Below are 20,374 nucleotides of genomic sequence, written 5' to 3'. Positions count from 1 at the left end.
ATCTGGCCTTTCACAAAATGCTCCATTGACCGAAAAAGACCTTAGTCAGACAGTGTGACATCAGGGATGTAAGGAGGTTGGGGCAACACCCTTATTTCTGAAAATTTTTCTTTGGCTAAACGTGAACGATGGGCAGGAGCGTTGTCTTGTTGAAATATCGCTTTATCCCCGCAAAGCAGGGTACTTCTCTTTTAAAACCCACATACTCTTTCGAGTTGTTCACAGTAAAGCTCTGCGCCATTAGCCCATCTGGAACCAACTCAAAGTGAAAAATACCCTCTTAATTCCACCAAACACAAAGCATAGTCTTTTTTCCAAATCGATCTTGACGAACTTATGCTTGAACCTCTTGGTTTTGTAGTACCCACTGTTTTCCGTGGATAGGATTTTTTTAAATATCCATTTTTCATCACTCGTTACAATTCTCTTCCAAAATCTATCATCTTTTGGATTTTAAAGCAAACTTTGATAGATATCAACACGTTGTCGAGCTTGGGCGGCTGACAAGTCATGAGGATCTAATCTCGGTAGTACATTTCGGACAAAAAGGTTTTTGTAAATGGCGGCTTTCCGTTACATTTGAAACCCCGGTTCGGATGATAATCCTCAAGTGCCGATCCTTATTGACTGACTCGAGCAATTCAGCATAAACCACCAAATCTAGGCTCATCTTGAAGGCTGTTGTTCTCAAAATTGAACCGCCTGTACCAAAACGCAGCAGTGTTACGATGCACGACATGATCACCTTCCACTGCACAAATTTCCTCAGTTGCTGCCTTACCACTTATTCCTTTTTTTCCAGTAATGCCTCAGTAGACCTCGAATGACAATTTTTCCTTCCGACATTTTCGGTGAGATTTATAAAATGGAATGAAAGACAGTTGGTATACATAATTAAATAAAGGATTAGTCAATGTAAACAACGATATATACATTGTTTACATCAGAGGATTACAGAAGGATTAAAATGGAAACTTTTATATCACCAATTAATTAATGCGCAAAGACTTTTATAACGACCTAGTATTAGTTGTATTTTCTTTTTATGAGTAAAGTTTTTTTTCGTTCATTCCTGTATACAAAAAGGTCTAGTTTACATTATTATTGAGTGACTATTGGTGATTTACACACATAAAAGTTAGAGAGTGCTTGTCCTGAAATAATAGAAGGGAAAAAGGGAAAAAAATAAAAGCGACGCGTTTTAACGTAATACTCTTTGGGATTCGATGCGATATAAGCAAAATATATTACACAGTGTTAGGAAAGCTTATGGGAACATTGAATGGGTAATGTATTGCGACGATGGCATTTTTAATCTGGGTAGATCATATGAGGGCGTTAGCCCCCGTCACGTCCTTAACTCCTTTTCTCCGTACCGCCTTCATCGAATATATAATCCAAGCGGGCCGCCTTATAATTGAAATTTACAACCAAATCTCAAAATGCCGACGACGGGCGTAAAGAAGTGGAGCCCGATGTCGTTTAGGATCGAGAAGGGCAATAAACGACTTCGAGGGGAGATCACTTAAGGCTGAGAGAGAGAATTCGTTGCGACCCTGTACTCTTAATTAAAACAGATAGGTTCGGGGCGGAAAACACATATGAGCCGGCCTAATTGTTTATTTCCAGCTCAATCCTTATTCCTAATTTAGTTTAGAACGGAAAACGGTCGAATCGGCCCGATAGCACATGCTCAACAATAGGAACGCTCATAGACGAGAGAAAAACACATTCACAACCTTGAATATTGTGTAAAGTTTATCTCTCGATAACATTTAGAGTATTCACGAAACTGTTGTACAGTGTTAAAAGTGTTACTATCCTACTGAGATATAAACATATCTCATATTTAGCAAACCGTGAACCGAGTTGTTAGAGTGTCCGACTCGCATTTGCCACGCGAACATTTCTAGGTTCAAATCCCGGCATAGCACTTGAAATTTTATATGAGATGAATTTGCACAGAAAGAAAACTGATATTGACCCCTTGTTCATTACACTCAACATCCCTCCTGTATCATAGGAATTACTTTACATATCTCATATTTGGTATCACCTATGTTCGAGTGCCTGTGGTTTATGTTAGAAGTTAAACTTGATGGTTTATGATAGAATTTACAAGACAAATAAATCTATCTTAATTTTTTTTCCGTTCTAACATTGTCCGGCGGAACCGTAAACAATATTAATCCCATTAAAAAAAAGTTGAACTTACGAAAACAGTGATAGCTTGTCGAATGACCAATTTTATTAGGCCTAGTCGAAATATGGGCCGTTCCAAAACAACCTGAACAAAAAAGCTAAAAAATAAACAAGAAGAATCGTTTTGTTTCGAGGAGAGGAGTGTCAACAAAGAAGAAAAGACTTTATTCATTGAGTGGGGGTGGGAGCTTTTAGGAGCGAAGCCCACGCTGTGATAGCTCCCCAGTGTCCACCCCAGGCACACCGAGATGATCTACGATCCTCGGCTCAATGGCAAACCGGAACAACCGCCGCAACATCAAAATTTACCTCTTTTCGGTTCTGAGTCCCTTTTTAATACGGCCAGTGGTGTAAAGTTACTTTTAGCCCCATGAGCTTTATGAGGGCTCAGAATCTTCTGAAAGAATTTATGGTAATTATATCCTTTTAAAGCTCGTTTATTTAAATTTATAAAGACACGAAACATTTCGCTGTTGGTCGTTTAATTATGAAATGTCGCGATCCTTGTCTTCGCGTTTCCGGAAATTTCGAGAGCATTGTGAGATTTCATTAAAAAAATATATAGATGATAAACCTGTAATCTGGTTATTTCTGATCGTCCTAATCGCCGGTCATATAACAATTTTTTTAATATTTTGTTTTTCAAACTATTTGCTCAATGTATACTTTGTACAGATAGCAAAAAATAAAATAATTTAAAAAAATTCAATCCATTCTAAACCGTTTCTGATCATCCTGGTCCGCCTAGCCTCGATTGTTTTCTCTCAAAGGCGCGTTATGCCATTTCGTCCTGTTCATTTAAGAATTTGTGAATTATTTTCACAGTAAGACTTTTTTACATACGAAAGTGAAAAGTGATAACGATTGGTTTTATTTTTATGAAATTTCTCTGCGTGTCTGCAGGGTGATGAACCAAAAATTTAGTCGTTTCAGGTCATCCGGTTCACCTGGATTCTATGGCCTCGACTTTCGAGCGCATTTCACCATTTAATTTTATGTTATTTTGTCAGTCGTGTCTTTTTCATATTAGTGAAAGGTGAAAGCGATCGATTTTTTTTCCAAATTGCCGAAACGCGTCTGACTGACCAATCAGAGAGGATAGGCAGATCAGGACGAACGATAATTACAGGTAGGTTGAGATGAGTGGGTGTCCGAGTGGATCGAAGTCACGATAGCTCAAGTGGTTAGAGCAGCGGCGTATTGAGCCGAAGGTCGTGGGTTCGAATCCCGCTCGTGACACTAACTTTTTCATTTCAACCAATACCTTACATAAAGATTAATTAATTGAAAGAAATTATTTGTTCAATCCGACCACGAAATATAATGGATTTGGTAATTACAGGATTTATCTTTGCCGAAGTGTTCGGTCATTACCAAAAAAATATCTTTGTTGTTATTTTATTTTACCCAACTTTACATCTTTTCCTGACGTTGTGGTATAATCTAAATAAAAATTACCGGAAGAACATGAAATAATTTTATGAAAATTGCAAATACGGCGTTTTTGTGAAATGCTCAAACTTCGTCCATTTTTTTATAACAAATTATGAATAAATTAATAAGTAATCGAAGATTAATTAAAATTTCTATTCCTTCTAGTTTGTCGTTTCTGATCCTGGTCCGCCCTTATTTTGTCTCTACACAGAGCGCCTAAAGGATACTTTTTTTTCCAACTTCAATCTTTTCCTAACATCGTGGTATAACCCAAATAAAAACCTTATCCCCTGAAATACACGAAATAATTTCTTGAAAATTGCAAGTAAGGCATTTATGTCAAATGCTCAAACCTTGCCTATAAGTGTTTTGCCAAAAATTTGTTTGCAATTTATAAGGATTATACAGATATTTGCTTTATAATAATGTATAAAATTGTACTAACAAAACTAAAAAATGAGCATTTTTTAAAAGGCTAAGGCTTCTCGGGGCCAGGGAATCGCTACATTTTCCAAACTGTCAACACGAAATATCCCAAAATCAGTCGTGATAGAGCGGAAGCGTCTAAACGGCAGTAAACTGATATAAGTTGGAAAAGGTCAGAGTGGATGAGAAGTGAGAAATTGAGTTCAGTCCCCAAGGGGCAGCCGAGCACCCTTATCTGACCGAGCCTCTCCGACCTCGGACTCCATAGACGTTTATTAACCGGAAGAAACATCCACTGGCGCCTTTCGGTCTATTACAGCGAAGTGGGGTTGTACAATGATCATCCGTCTACAGAATGAAAAAGATTATGTATAAATGAAAATAAATACTGGTTTTTACGGTTTGACCGGTCACTAATGTCTTTAGCAAATGCACAATCCAAGGGTATCAAGCCTACTCTGGAATCATTGCTAAAAAAACTATAAATTATATTAAAATTGCTGCATTCATTTTTAATACTTACTGTAAATTGACTAAAATTTTGTATTGATCCCTTGACTTTGAAGCTATAAAGAGGTTGAGAGCTTTTTTATGCATTACTTGTTGCACCTTGTCACGGACCAGGAGACGGCGAAAACCGGGACGTTCCGCTCTCCGGCCAGATCATCGCGATCGGGCCCTCTGACGCTAAGCTATCAGTAAAGAACATAACAAAAGAAAGATCGCAGCGACGGTGGGTGGATTCGTCCGAGAGGCTCCTGCGTGTCAAGAGGACCTGTAGATGGTCCTCCGAGAACCTAAACCGTTAACGAGGTTTATCCTTGCCCGATTAAGAATAGGTCATATGATGATCATAACACACAGGCACCTGATTATGGTCCAAAACCCGCGCGGGTGCCCTTATGCATAGAAAGGTGGCTTGTCGAGCCTTGGCTCCTTACAGAAAGCGTGTAGGCATGATGCCGAATTTATAACTGGTTCTCGGGCCAGTAGCGTGTTTCTAGGTCCCTGTTCGGTTTTTTGGAAGACGTGGGGTTTTTTTTTTTTTTATTGGGTGTTTTGTTTGAAGGAGTGTATGGTGTAAGGGGTGATGGTCAAATATAGAGTTGCTGCTCCTTCAGCAGTGTGTGTACATAGGGTCGATGGCCGAATATTTATAAAAGTACCCCCATCGACCCTTATTTAGATTACACTATCAATATTGTGTGTGATCGATGAAGTACAATGTACATGTTTTGTGGTTGTCAAGGTCGCATTTATTTGTACGAATGTATTATAGAAGTTAGTTTTAGGCTAGATTATAGTTCGCATGCGTTGGGGCTGAAAAGACCTACCGGTTGAAATTCTCGTTGGTTGGGATAACAGCGGCCCAGCTAGGGTAGGTGAACTCCCCTTTGATTTGGACCTGGGGTCAGCAAATCGGGGAGCGTCAACCCTTCGGGGTGAAAGCCCCAATAGACGTATCAAGTTACATATAGCCTCGCGACATCAACAATATTGTGTTGATCCCACAAAGTTAAAAAAATTCCAAACGAGAAAGGGTTAAATCTCATCCCATTCTCTCCACCCCTTCTAGCTTTCCTGCTATTTGGGATAAGAGCCCACTATCAATCATCATCATTAATAGTGTGCCAAGTAAATAAGAGGACGAAGGAAATATCATTTATTATTTGCTTAAAGTATCGTACAAAAATGAACGACTTTTCTTCTCTGTAATACGGTTTTAGAAAATAAGGTTATATTTATATCATAAAAAATTATAGAATTATTATAATTAAAACTATATTTCTTATTGTATTTGAGCATTAAAATATACTTTACTTCTGTCCTACCTATGATTGTATTAAATAATACCTTGGATAGCTAATCTATCCTTTAATGAGAAAGATTTTTAAAAAAATTCTAATTGCCAAATTTTGTTTATGTTTATACAGACTCGTTTATTATTCTTAGGCCTCAATTGGGTCGTATATTATCTCGCAAAAACCGGCATTGACTACGTTTGGTGTAAAACTTCAGTATTAAATTTAATTCAGAACTTTTTTCTTTTAATTGAAACCTAGTTATTTCGGCAAACTGATTCACTGGGGTCGAAACTTTCCTTTTGAAAGTTCTCTTTGCACGATTTACTGCCTCTAGGAACTTCGCCTGCGCTTCGGGCCTTCGGGGCAAATAAATATGCCCGGACTTATCACATTCTGGACGAGCGCGTTTAAGGATTTTGCTAACAGGCCGGATACGATCTGTGGAAGGTCGTGTAAATTATATTCCAATGTGATTTATTGGAATATATTATCTTTATTTATAAAATAATAATAAATTTATTTATCAACTAAGAACAACTTAATAAGAACAGCAAGGACGCCGTTTAACCCGGAAACTCCGGTGAATCAGCGGATGTGATTATCTTAAAAATCAATGCTGTAAAGACTAGCTGGACTCCATGACCGACAAATTACAGGAAATAAAACCGGTCCGTCAAATCGTGGACCATGGAGGAAATAGGAAAAAAGAAAGAATCATATTGACTCGCCTGCGGATAGGCCACACCGACTGACACATTAGCATCTCCTCAACAAGAAGGTACCGGAGATGCCCTTTATGGAGAGCACAAGTATCTATAAATCACAATGCGAAGAACTAGCTCCACAAAAGAGAAGGTGCCTGCAGATTTTAAATAATTTTAAACAATTGCTAAAGCACAGAAGGGATCATAATAATAAATTGATTGACTGAAGCAGATAAACTTATATGGTCTCTTATAATCCCTTTCTTACATAGATTGAAATAATGTCCTTAATTTGAGTGAATGAATTTATTAGCGTGAACGTTATGGTATGTTCGGGTGTGTTTCTGTTGGAATACAGAGTACCCACAAACACACCAAAGTAGTCGAGGTTATTTAGTTTTATATATATAGTAGAATATTAAAAACCCTGGTGATTACCCAATTGACTGAATGTATTTATTTGAGTAAGTGGTTAAGAGTATATGTGTGAACATCGAGTACCCACAGAACTGTCAAACCAATTAGTTTAACTAGTAGTGAATGCGTGATTTTTACTTGTGTGAATGTATTTATTGGCGTGAACGAAGGGAAGGCGTCAAGGTGAAATAGCTATCCCGGGCTCCTAACATAATTTTATTGTACATAGTTTAGAAGTGGAGACTCAGCAGTATATCCAGAACTCTTGGGACCCACGACCATCTCCGTTGTACATCCAGGTCGGCCACTACCTTCTCTTCGAACGAGATTTCCGATGGCCATACATCGTTGTAGTCCATCGTGGATGGTAGATCGCGGCACACCCAGGACATGGGTTTTGTAACAAACACGATGTCGTTGAACGTAAGCCCGAGCGAGATCTTTCTTAAAACAATGCTTTTAAGAAAAAATTAATAATTAATTTTTTTCTCAAATTTATTGTTTCTTCAAAGGAAACAATTTATAAGAAATCTAATGAACTATCTCGACAAGTTGGCTCTGGAAAGTATGAAACTGAATTTATTTTTAATCTAAAGAGTGTAAAAGGATTAATAACACTCTTTAAAAGTAAACAACAAGCTATTAATGTTGTGATGACGTTTTATGTCAATTATTAATCTTTATATCTTGTTATTATAGAAAATAAACAAATAAATACAAGTACCAGGTTTTTTGTCATTGGGTGGATACTATTTAAAACTACTATTAAAAATTTGGAAAAATGTGTGGTGATTAGTGACCGTTAATCGATAATTATTCAGAAATCGTGAGATGCGGTCTGGTGTGATGTAGGTTTCAGAAAAACATTTTCTTTATCGTGCCAACGTTTCGATCTTTATTGAGATCATCTTCAGGGCCTGGGATTTACAAACATTGTTTACATTTAACAAATATAATTTTGCAATTGTATAAATTCACTTTTTTCCACATTCTACATGTATTTGTTAAATGTAAACAATTTTTATAAATCCCAGGCCCTGGAGATGATCTCAATAAAGATCGAAACGTTGGCACGATAAAGAAAATGTTTTTCTGAAACCTACATCACACCAGACCGCATCTCACGATTTCTGAATAATTATTTGGAAAAATGTTTAAAATTTTATAAAAGCAATTGAAAGAAACTAATAGTAACTAACACACTGGACTTAGGCTTTGCAAGAACTAACCAAAAGTACTGGAAACATGAATGTTGTCATTGTGTAATCTCTGATGTCATTATCAGTATTGACTTTCCACGTACAACATCACCAGAATTGGGAGGTTTTAAGCCCTGTCTTGTATAGTTGTGTCTAGTGAGATCGAATTTTTTTATTAAACTGTGTTGAACATATTATGTGATTTTAATTAATGTTTTGAAACTATTTCGTGAAACTTTTTTAATCAGGGCAATCAATAATGATTCACAGTCTTTTTATCATTAACTCCTCTGGGTAATTATTATGGAATTTTAGAAAAAAATTGAATCTCGACTTATTTATGTTTTTCAGGGATGTCTTTATGGAGAAACACTGGAAAAGCGTGATTTCCAGGTCTGTATGCGATTATTTCTTCGACGAACAGAGGAAAGTGGGCAATCCGGAGGACATGCCACCGATCATACCGACTCCTCACCATTATCTCATAAGCATCCATAGGTGTTCCATGTTTTATGTTGCAGTATGTATGACAGAAGGTAAGTCAGGTGCTAATCGTGCAGTGTTCTAATGTCGCAAGTATCAAGGATGATTTTCCTTTCAGTTCCTCCATTATTTGTGATAGAATTTCTACACCGAGTCGTGGACACGTTTGACGATTATTTCGGAGAAAGTACTGAAACTATTATTAAAGAGAATTATGTTGTTGTTTACGAGGTAAAAATACATTTCAGTATTCTGTTGATATTAATATGATGTTAATTATTACTGTTTTAGTTGCTCGATGAAATGTTGGATAATGGTTTTCCTCTAGCGACTGAATCCAATATTCTTAAGGAATTGATTAAACCACCTAATCTTCTGAGAACGATAGCGAATACAGTCACTGGAAAATCAAAGTACTTTTTCATAATTACTTATTCTTTACTTATAGTACTTCATAATTACTTCCTTCTTTGGAGAGATGGTAGCTCTAGGAGCGAAGAAAATTTTATCTCTTTGCTTAGCACCTATCCACTATCTTCACACTGCCCAGCGACATCCATAAACCTCCACAGACAAATGAAACTACACAAACCTTGAATATTTCTGTACCTCTTTCTCTTCCTCCTAAGGCTTTTCTACAGGGATAAGCTAGGAAAAGCTCATTTCACTCTAGAAACAATTAAACCGGAACTAAACACTTCAGGCAGACAACAATAATCAATAAATTCAGACACCCATTTTTCAAAATGGGGACAATCTTCACAACTTCCTACAATGTCTCACAGACCAAAGAATAAGAATTGAGGAGAACATCAGATAGATACAATAATTTATTTATTTTTATTTATTTTTTTTACTTTTACAAGCCAGTACAAAAAAAAATCAAAATCATTAGAGAAGTAAACCTCGTATTTCAAACTGAAATACATGCCATCAATGCTTAGAAGTTCCATTGGCAAGAAATCTGCATAAGATTGGATAGCTAAGCAGGTGTTAAAGCATTAACATGGAAAAATTTAAATCAAAACTAGTCAGTTAATACATCCAAAATCTCAAAAACTGGGGGTAAAGCGATAATCTGATGGCATCTTGGGTACCAGGACCCAAAGGAATTTTGGGTTATGAAAAAGCAGACACACTGGCCAGAGGAAGTATACAGGCATGAACCTATTCTTGGGATAACAAAAACAAACACAGAATGGTTCCAAAAAATTCAAAAGGAGAAGTGTATAAACTCTAGGGGCACTAGACATAGTAAACTTTGGCTAAAATAACCCTCACCAAGACTAGCAAACTCACTACTACAATTAGAGAAAGCTAAATTCAGAGGAGTGATAAAAATATTAATCGGCCACTTGCATATGTGAAAACACCTACACAACATGGCCATATACAGCGATGACCCCATCTGTAGATTATGCAATGAGGAAAAAGAAACAGCCACCCGTATCATCTTCGGAAGGAGGCATAGTCTGGAATAAATTGCAGCAATGACATTCAATGACCTAGCACCTCTTAGGAGAAGGATCAAGCACTGCACTAAGAAACTAGAAAAGTACAGTAAGCCAGAAGGCTGCAGTGCTTGGGAACAACCCCCCCCCCCCCACTTCTAATATCCTTCATCATCAAAGTCTTCAGCTTCCAGCATAAAAGACGTAATCAGACATCTCCCCCTCAAAAAGAGTCCTGGATTTGATTGCATATCCCATCCTACCAAGAAAAGAAAAGGCCTCATTTTCCTTACAACTTAATTCTGTTCTACGAACACATATTTTCCCGACATTTGGAAATTTTACACTGTAATTCATTTCCGTAATTATTAATAATCTTTCTGTTATTACCTGTTAATCTTCCTGTATCCTAATGCCCTATCAATCTCAGCGCCTATACCCTATCATTGAATCTCAAGAAATTATTCTGAGTCACCAGTCTGGATTTAGGTCTCCATTTTGCAATCCATCAATGACATTTCATCTTAGACGTCATTTCATCCTCCCTTGAGCAGAAGAAGTTTTTACCAGGAGTGTTCCTTGACATTGCTCTAGCCTTCGACCAGGTTTGGTAGCAGAACACCCCTAAAATTCTACCTGTCTGACTGTTACTTCACAGTTGGAGAGGGCACAGCAAAATCCTCTTTTAATCCTATCCAAGCTGGCATCCCACAAGGAAGCATTATTAGACCTCTCCTATTCCAGACGTAGCAAACATCTATTACAAAAAATGTCATCAATCCTTCCCACTCATCCCAATGCCTTGGTTTATTAGCTCAGTTCCACTACCACCCCAGATAATCACCCCGTCGACTGATTCACTAATAGCTATGTGCTTCCCTCATATAGTGACAAAGAAAATTGAAAAGATAAATCAATTATATATATATATTTGATCAAATATATATATTTTATTTGAATTATAGGAGGCTCACCACTGAGTGAGTTCTCAAATGCTTTTTGTATCAATCGTTTCATTCTTGCAGCATTTTAATTATTTTAGAGGTGTAAAAGTTAATTTAAAAAAATAATTAATTTTGTTTGTAAATCAGTGTTAGTTCTACACTTCCGAGTGGACAGCTTTCAAATGTCCCATGGCGCCGGACTGGTGTTAAATATACAAACAACGAAGCTTATTTTGACGTTGTTGAAGAGGTAGATGCCATCATTGATAAATCAGGTTCAACCGTGTTCGCTGAAATTCAAGGCTATGTAAGTTTGTTTAAATTAATAATACTGAATGCCATAATAATATTTTTTGGTTTGCAGATCGACTGTTGTACAAAGCTGAGTGGAATGCCCGATCTCACTTTATCCTTCATGAACCCTAGGCTATTCGACGATGTCAGTTTTCACCCTTGCGTTAGATTTAAGAGATGGGAGGTAATAGAGTAAAGTGAACATGGGTCAAATATAATTTTAAATGAAATTTTAATTAAACAGGCAGAAAGAATCCTATCTTTTATCCCTCCTGATGGAAATATGAGGTTAATGTCCTACCACATTGGATCCCAAAGTGTAGTGGCGATTCCAATCTATGTTAGGCATTCTTTAAACTTCAAGGACGGCCGGTTAGAGCTGACTGTCGGTCCGAAACAAACCATCGGCCGAACTGTACGTTATCGATTTATAATTAAAACTCTTTATTTTGTCTTTAACTGTATGGTTACAGGTAGAGAATGTCATCGTCGAAATCCCGATGCCAAAATCAGTATCAAACTGCGTACTTTTGTGCAATCAAGGTAAATACACTTTCGATCCAGTGAGCCGACAATTGGTTTGGGATATTGGTAGAATCGACGTCACCAAACTACCGAACCTACAAGGAACGGTAAGCTTTGAAAAATGATCTATAAAAAATACAGTTATTTTAACACAATTATTGCAGATAAGCTGTCAGCCTGGTACTTTCATCGACTCTAAACCGACAATGAATGTAAGACCTTTTTTGACAACAAAGAATTTATTATAAAACTAATTATTGTCATATTATCTCAGGTGAAATTTACAATAAATCAAATGGCAGTTTCTGGCCTGAAAGTCAACAGGTTGGACATGTACGGCGAAAACTACAAACCATTTAAAGGAGTCAAATACATAACTAAGGCCGGCAAATTCCAAATAAGAATGTAAAATGTACTCTTTCATGATCGAGTGCGATGAACCATGATTTCAAAAACATTCTAAATCTTTGGATGATAATTTTTTTTTTTTATTCCACCCAAAGTATGTAACATACTGTATATAATTCCTGTGATGTTATATTATTTATATTTTATTACTCAATACAACTATTTTCATTTAGAGAATTATTTTTTAAATTAAATTTGTTTATCCAGTGTTCTTTTATGCCATTATAATTTTTATATTATCCTTTATTTTGATAACACCAAAAAAAATCAGTACAACAACTCAATGAACTGGCAGAATTATACTGTAATAAACTGATCTTTGCATTATCATCATACAAATAAGATGTACTGAACAAACTATTTTAACATAGATTGAACAAAAGCAGCAATCTGCACCGATTCCTTATCTGTCATAATTAATTTGAATAATAAATTATGTTTTGTGGTTTATTATATTACATAAATAATAAATTTGCAGACCACCCATGGATACAAGATATCTTAGAATCATTGTACAAATTTCAAACACAAGCCTACAAAATAATATTTAAATGTGTTCCAGGGCACTATGGAATAAAAGGAAATGGGAAAGCAGGTTAACACTATGAAATAATGTTCATAATAGCAATAAAAGAAATTCCTCTAAATGAATATATTTCCCTCCTGAAAAGAAAAAATGCTACTGGCCATGCAAATGGGAGGCAACGGGACAAGTTGAGGAAAGTAAAAAATTTGTATCTATTGATCAAGCATCATAAGACGGTACTTTTTTAAGTCTTTGTCAAAAGGTCTCATCAATATATTTTATTGTTAGAAGGGACCAAAGAAATTCAGATCCACCTCTGAAGATGACAAAAAGCCAAAGAATATACAATAAACCAAAATTATGAAAATGGGTAGACAAAGTGACTGAAAATGACCAAACTGTGTATTTTAATATAGCTTTGTTCGGCTAATCTCAAATACTTTTGTTCCAGTAGATTAGAAAAAATTAATGTAAACAAAACATGAGGTTTCAAGGCAAAGAAGTAGCCATGTTAAAAGAAATATTTAGTTTTCAATCTAGTTATTAAAGTCCTCATGACACTTAATTTTTTTAATTTTAAGCTTTCAGCTTTTAATCATGCATACAATTCAATTACACTTAATTCATCAATTTTGATCTGATATATCATAATATATTGTTTTTGGAAAAATGCAAACCGTATGGCTTGTTTAGTATTTATAAACAAAATATTACAATTTTAGTTGTAAGATCTTATAGGATTGGGAACTGAAAATCAGTTGGATTTATGACCATTGTAAAAATTTTATCCTCTATAAATTCTTGTGTGTAGCATCGGTGGTCACAATAGTTTAGGCATTGATGCTTATCACCGTATGGTAAAGGTCCCAAATTCAAATCATGTATTGTGAAAAGTCTTAACTTCAATGGCCTGTGCGCAGACTCATCTAAAACTTTTTTAAAAGAGGCTGGGATTTGTTTCATAGCTAAAGCATATCTGTGGAGAACACAATGACTGCTGTTGTAAAAAAAACTTTTTTTTTCACTACTCATTGTTGTTAGTTTTTTTTAATTTTATTTATTCATTCTATGTTTATTTTTGAAATTATTGTTTTTCTTGAAGTTTCGCCACAAACCCCTTAGGGTTGGCAGGCCCCCAAAAAGTCCACAGGTTGGGAAGCCCCATTTTAAACATTGTAAAAACAATACAAAGCTTAATTCACCAAGTTTGATTAATATATTTTTGTTGAAAGGATTCAAACTGTAGGTCTCATCCAGTTTTTATTAACAGAATATTGCTTTTTTTTAAAGAAGTTTTGTGTAATAATCCCGTGGGTTGTAAGAAGGCAAACAGCTTGTCAATATTCGAAGGTTTGTCCTTAAGAATCTCTGACAGTTGTCTGGCCAGGCGGTGTTGCCTTCTAACCTGGGCATATTTAACATAATCCTCGATTATATGTCTTACTGTTACCAATGTACTACATATGTAGGAGGCGACTCTACTGTGATAACCAACCTCATGATTATGGGGTGGAGACTGGAGTAGAAGCAGAACTACACAGGCAGAGGAAAATTAACTTCTGTATTAAAAGTTAATAACTACAGAATTGGAGGGCTTACGGGAAACAGACAGTTGTTACAATCTTTCCTATTATATACCTGGGTGGGAGGTCTAGGAGTGGATTTAGCAATGGTGGGAGTGAAGGGTGTCAGTAAAGTCCTTTTCTTGGGAAGCCAGAATAAGGGGAAAGCTTTTAAATTAAAATATTTAGAGATAATTGGATAATGGTTATTACTCTACAGCCATCAGATACCCATGGGTAAGCTTGCAGTACCCTCTTCTCAGCCAAGACAATACGGTACTTCCTGTTTTGTTGCCTGGCAAGAAGAGGCTGTACATCACTCAGCTTTATTTCCCTGAGTTTATTTCAGTCCGTGCTTTTTGCCATTGCTACCATGTCTTTTTTCTAGCGTGTGCAATTATATCGGTATGTGGGGTAAAGTGCAAATGGACGCCTTCTGCAATGCAGTTTTGGTTCGGACTAAGACCTCATCGGAATGAGGACTTTTGTGGCATTGCACACATTTGATCTATGACAAGTGATGAATTTTTTTGCTATTGCATGTTTTAATTTGTTTAAAACATAAAGATGAATTAAATTTTTTTGAATTATTGAAGGGCAAATTGTAGATTTTTGTTATTATTATTTGGAAAAAATATGTTATCATAGTCAGTCAAGGGAAAAATCAGCTTTTTTTATTAAAAAAAAAAGAAAACACCAAATTCAATCACATTTCCTATTTCTGACGTGACCAAATGTGGAGCGGGCAGGTCATTAGTGACTAGTGATCGTCGTCGAAGGCAAGGAGTAGGGAAGGACAGAACATGTGACCCTGTGGACAACAAAGCCTTCTCCGAATAACCTTCAGGTCTCGTAGACTTTTTTCAAAATCTTTCTTGTTAATTTGGATAAAGCTGTAGATTCGGTTTCGACGGAAAAAGCGGTATCGCGATGAACGGAACGGTTGGACGCGTGCGAGAATTCGGGAGGCGTCTCGCCCTTCCGGAAAGGTGAGACATCGCACCGACAAAGGCCCGTTGGTCAATTAATCATTTATCGTATTTTTATTATTTTTCTTGCATTAGGTTGAACGCATTTTGGACGCCTAGGAAGTTCTCGTCGGCAGTCGAAAAGCCGCCGGCTGCCAAGTCGTTCGACCAGCCTCCGCTCTCTGAGCCGACAAAGGGCCTCCCGAACGTCATCTACGCAGGCAGCAGCAACAACGATTGCAACAAAACCCAAATCACGACCCTTCCGAACGGGTTGCGCGTCGCCTCTGAAAACAAATTCGGCCAATTTTGCACAATAGGAGGTAAGTGAGGCCGGATCGTTTTATTTTCATCGCCCAAACTTGTAAACCCGAAATGCGCCCTCTGCCATGTCAAATTGACGTCATTTCCAATGATAATTGACAAGAAATAGGGCCCGAAATGCAGGCCTACCAACTTGGAAGGCAAAGCACAGGCATCCTTTACTGGAAAAGCAACCATTTTTTTAAGACGAATTTTGAAAAAAAAAAATTTTTTTTTGCCCTTTGTTGTATATTTTGTTTGCCACCACATACATCCAAGGAAATCAATTATCTATCCGAATCGTGTATCTAGGAAGCTGTAAGTTAAATTTTATAGATAATATTTTTGCATATTTGTTGAATACCGCATAAAATTGCATATTTGAACAATATTTATTTAGAAATCGTGAGATGCGGTCTGGTGTGATGTAGGTTTCAGAAAAACATTTTCTTTATTGTGCCAACATTTCGATCTTTATTGAGATCATCTTCAGGCCTGGGATTTACAAACATTGTTTACATATTACAATTACATTTTGGATGTGGAAAAGTGAATTTATACAATGCAAAATATATTTTATATATTCAATACAAGTATTTCTACTCACTCAAAGTGTTTGTCTTCTATGTAATTGTGTCATTCTTGCATGTCGTGTCGAGAGTGCCAGTGAGATTTTGCTATTTTGTGTTTATATACGTTGGATTTTGAAGGGGTGGGGAATGAGAGTGAGTAGAAATACTTTGATTGAATATATAAAATATTTTTTGCATTGTATAAATTCACTTTTTTCTACATCCTACATGTATTTGTTAAATTTAAACAATGTTTGTAAATCCCAGGCCCTGAAGATGATCTCAATAAAGATCGAAACGTTGGCACGATAAAGAAAATGTTTTTCTGAAACCTACATCACACCAGACCGCATCTCACGATTTCTAAATAAATATCGATTAACGGTCACTAATCACCACATATATTTGAACAATATTGCTATTTGAAGGATTTTTACGTAAAATTGCATTTATCGTGCAAAATATTTAAAATATTATATTGATTTTTGGGGGAAGCATAAAAAATCTGTAAAAATGTAACAAGTTGACGAAAAGTTGGTTTAATTAGAAAAAAACTGAAACAGGCTGCAACGACGGGAAGTGAAGATTCTAGCAATACCGACAAAAGAATATAAAACTCCTTAGGACTTTCCTTTCTACGTACTGCCACAATTCACGAAAAGTGGCATATTTTAGTTCTTTGTTGAGCTTTAAAGCATTGGTGTGAGTATTTATCAAGAAAAGAAAAAAAAAAGAAAGCAACCAGGATAATGGCCTTCAGATTTGGTCTTACACACCTGAATTACTTGGAAAGACTGAACTGGCTTGGTTTTGATTCGCGTAGCTCCTGCCGTATTTTTGCCGATCTCATTTGGGGTTGGAAATTGTGGAATGGGGCCATTGATATTCTGATCTTACATTTATTGCTATGTGTGCCTCAGCGACCACTTAGGAACCATAATTTGTTCTTTGTTCCACACTACAAAACAGAATATGGACTAAATTCACCCCTACCGAGGATAATCAGATTGCTGAATTATTCTAATGAAATAGATGTATTTCGCGATTCCTTGAATTCAGTTAAAGTTAAATTAAAATGTTTACTTGCCTTGAATCATTAAGCCTTGTGTTTTTGTTATTATTGCTTAATTGTTCATTTGTTCTTTTTGTTATTATGTGCTTTTTTTGACTACTCCTCTTGTAGTTTCTTTCTGTTGGAGTTATAATAAATAAATAAAAAGTAGCCTATTTCGAGTTACGTCAGTTTTTCTTATTTAGTGAAGGATTTGAATTCCAGGACAGAGGCGTATGCAAAAACGTTCATCAAAGACTTGAAGAAACTGATGGCAAAACTACTAAACCTACAACTAGACTGAAAGTAGGACTGGTGACTGTATATTGCAAATTCCGGAGGCATATATACAGACTCAGAGCAGCAAAAACTAGTCTGTCACCAGTATTTAAAAAAATATATAAAAATTTTTTTAAAAATACGGAACATGTCCTCTGTTGGTGTGAAGGAATATTCAGACTGATTGTGTCCTGAGAGAGGAAAACTCAAAGCTTGAATGAAGCACACGAGACTCATTGGCAAACTTTGGCTTCTGATAAAAACTTAACAAAGAGCTCTACTGCTCTACATAATCATGGATATTGCACAGTAAACCACTATCAATTGTGGTGTGTAAATTTGTAAAGATGCTGACGCCTTTTAACATTAGCCTTACCATATGTATACTGGGTCTCTTCCTCTTGGTAGAGCCTACACAGTCAACTTCAGTCGGTCGTGATATTTTCAAATGTCTATTGGGTTACAATGTCAAGTTAACATATCTACAATGGTCCTGAGTGTCGCTAAACTATCTGTTAGATTAACTTTTGATGAAGAATTCTGTGCTCAGTTTTCATATTAATTCCGCAGTAGCAGCAAGAAAACTATTTCTTCATACATATTTCTTATATTGGTCCTTAAAAATAAGGTTATAGACTTAAAACATCAATTTAAAAAAAAAATTTATGTTTTAGTAATAATTGATTCTGGGTCACGGTATGAAGTTGCTTATCCGAGTGGAGTCACTCATTTCCTCGAAAAATTAGCATTCAGTGTGAGTAGAGCACCCTGACAAAAATTATTAGTTTACTCTGACTAATTTTAATTTAAAACCTGTTTCAGTCCACAACTTCATACGCCGACAAGGATAAAATTCTTCATGAACTCGAAAAACATGGTGGAATATGTGATTGTCTTGCATCCAGGTAAATAATTTTACGTCATTACCTGCTGATTATATTATATTTATTATTAATATTTCAGAGATACGTTTATTTATGCAACATCAGCTGATAGAAGGGGTTATGATACAGTTGTGAAAATTCTCGGCGATGTTATACTAAGACCTCAATTAACTAACGCTGAGGTGGTTTTCCTTTATTATAATCTCTTGTATATAAATAAGGAAACAAGCAATAATAAATTAATATTTCAGATCAATTTGGCTTCCCAGTATATTAAATTTGAACTTGAAAATCTAATGACAAGGCCAGAGCAAGAAGCATTGCTTACCGATATGATATATGCTGTGAGTTTCACTCGCCCTCAATTTTGATTTTACTTCTCCCTCATAAATTTGTCTTCTTTTTTTTTCAGGCGGCTTACAGAGACAACACCCTTGGTCTACCAAAAATATGCCCTGCTGACAACATCTCAATGGTTACGAGAAATGTTATTCTAACATTTTTAAAAAGCCATTATCATCCAAAGAGAATGGTTGTTGCCGGAGTTGGGATTGATCACAACCAACTTGTTGAAGCAGTGCAGAAGTGAGTAATTTTTATATTAAATAGGTGTGAATAGTGATAATACATATTATTTTTTTTTTTTTTTAGACATTTTGTTGAAAACGAACCAATTTGGGGAAAAGGCGAGAGTACAACTAAAGTTGATGAATCGTTAGCACAATACACAGGAGGAATAGTAAAGGTATTATTAAATTGTAATAAATTTATTGTTGTAACTTCCCTTTTTAAGTATAAATGAAAATCATTTAGTCTTGAAATAATTTGTTTTGACATTATTTTTCATTGTCAGGAGGAATGCAATATTCCTCTTCATATGGGTCCATCGGGTCTGCCAGAATTGGCTCACATCATGATCGGTTTGGAAGCTTGCGGCCACCAGGACCCTGACTTCATTCCCATGTGCGTATTGAACATGATGATGGGAGGTGGGGGAAGTTTCAGCGCAGGAGGTCCAGGAAAAGGCATGTACACCAGATTGTACACAAACGTCCTCAATAGGTTAGAATTAATATAAATAAAATATTTTTTCGACTCGTTATCATATTTTTAAAATCCCAGGTATCATTGGATGTTTAATGCAACAGCGTACAATCAGAGTCATGCCGACACCGGACTGTTTTACATTCACGCAAGCTCGCCTCCGAATCATGTTAACAGCATGATTGAAATTATTCTGAAAGAAATGGCTGCTATGGCTGGAGATGTTGAAACAGAAGAGCTAAATGTACATATCACTATATTGTTTTATTTACATTCATTTTCTAAAAATCTAATTTTTTTTAAATATAATTTGTAGAGGGCTAAAACACAACTACAATCAATGATCCTGATGAATTTAGAAGCTAGGCCAGTTATGTTTGAAGATATTGCCAGACAGGTCTTAGCGACAGGAAAAAGGAAGACACCTGAACAATTTATTAAAGAAATTGGTAAGCTTTTTTTTCTTACATATAGAAAAGAGATAATATTCATGTGTAATATATAATAGGCGCAGTTACAAAAGCCGATATTGAAAGAATAGCAGTAAGGATGTTGAAGTCACAACCTGCAGTTGCTGCCAGAGGTGATATTCGAAAACTCCCTTCTCTACAGGATATTCAAACTGGCTTATCAGACAAAGAATCTTCTCAGAGCAAAATGAGGTTCTCAATTCTCCACTGATTAGTTTTAAATATTTAAAAATATCTGATTTGACAAATATAAAATAATGTTCTAGTTATGGCCTTTAATTATTGTGTACATAGTGAAATGTTTTGCTTTTCAAAAAGTCTATCAAAAAAATTTTTCATTTTATATTCTACCTGTCAAAAAGTTAAAATACAAGCTGTTTAAAAAATGTACCGTTTTTACATGACTTACTTTATTCAAAAGCC

The 20,374-nt window shown here is 35.9% G+C and overlaps 2 protein-coding genes and 1 non-coding gene across 4 annotated transcripts; all 3 read left to right on the top strand.

Annotated features, from left to right (window-relative positions):
- Positions 1-3,367: 3,367 nt before the first annotated feature.
- On the top strand, positions 3,368-3,441 carry Trnan-auu. Its single transcript has one exon. It is a non-coding gene; the product is annotated as a tRNA-Asn (tRNA).
- Positions 3,442-8,301: 4,860 nt separating this feature from the next.
- On the top strand, positions 8,302-12,469 carry LOC106673130 (AP-3 complex subunit mu-2). Of its 2 annotated transcripts, XM_014405125.2 has the most exons (10): positions 8,302-8,481; positions 8,539-8,723; positions 8,789-8,901; positions 8,962-9,083; positions 11,213-11,372; positions 11,430-11,543; positions 11,604-11,774; positions 11,833-11,991; positions 12,049-12,096; positions 12,159-12,469. In XM_014405125.2, the coding sequence occupies exons 1-10, from the start codon at positions 8,447-8,449 to the stop codon at positions 12,291-12,293; spliced, it is 1,242 nt and encodes a 413-aa protein (XP_014260611.1). In that variant the 5' UTR covers positions 8,302-8,446; the 3' UTR covers positions 12,294-12,469. The 2 variants fall into 2 exon arrangements, with proteins under 2 accessions (XP_014260611.1, XP_024083356.1); XM_024227588.1 differs by lacking the exon at positions 8,302-8,481 and having other exon boundaries at positions 8,618-8,723; positions 8,772-8,901.
- Positions 12,470-15,042: 2,573 nt separating this feature from the next.
- LOC106673110 (mitochondrial-processing peptidase subunit alpha) lies at positions 15,043-20,339 on the top strand. Its single transcript, XM_014405089.2, has 12 exons — positions 15,043-15,369; positions 15,445-15,671; positions 18,228-18,307; positions 18,376-18,458; positions 18,517-18,619; positions 18,689-18,781; positions 18,850-19,022; positions 19,089-19,182; positions 19,291-19,499; positions 19,560-19,725; positions 19,798-19,930; positions 19,990-20,339. Exons 1-12 carry the CDS (start codon positions 15,311-15,313, stop codon positions 20,160-20,162), a joined length of 1,593 nt encoding a protein of 530 aa, XP_014260575.1. The 5' UTR covers positions 15,043-15,310; the 3' UTR covers positions 20,163-20,339.
- Positions 20,340-20,374: the final 35 nt, after the last annotated feature.

The sequence above is a fragment of the Cimex lectularius genome, unplaced genomic scaffold, assembly GCF_000648675.2.
Source record: "Cimex lectularius strain Harlan isolate CLEC.00 unplaced genomic scaffold, Clec_2.1 scaffold205, whole genome shotgun sequence".
NCBI lineage: Eukaryota > Metazoa > Arthropoda > Insecta > Hemiptera > Cimicidae > Cimex > Cimex lectularius.
This window is presented reverse-complemented; position numbering and strand designations above follow the sequence as displayed.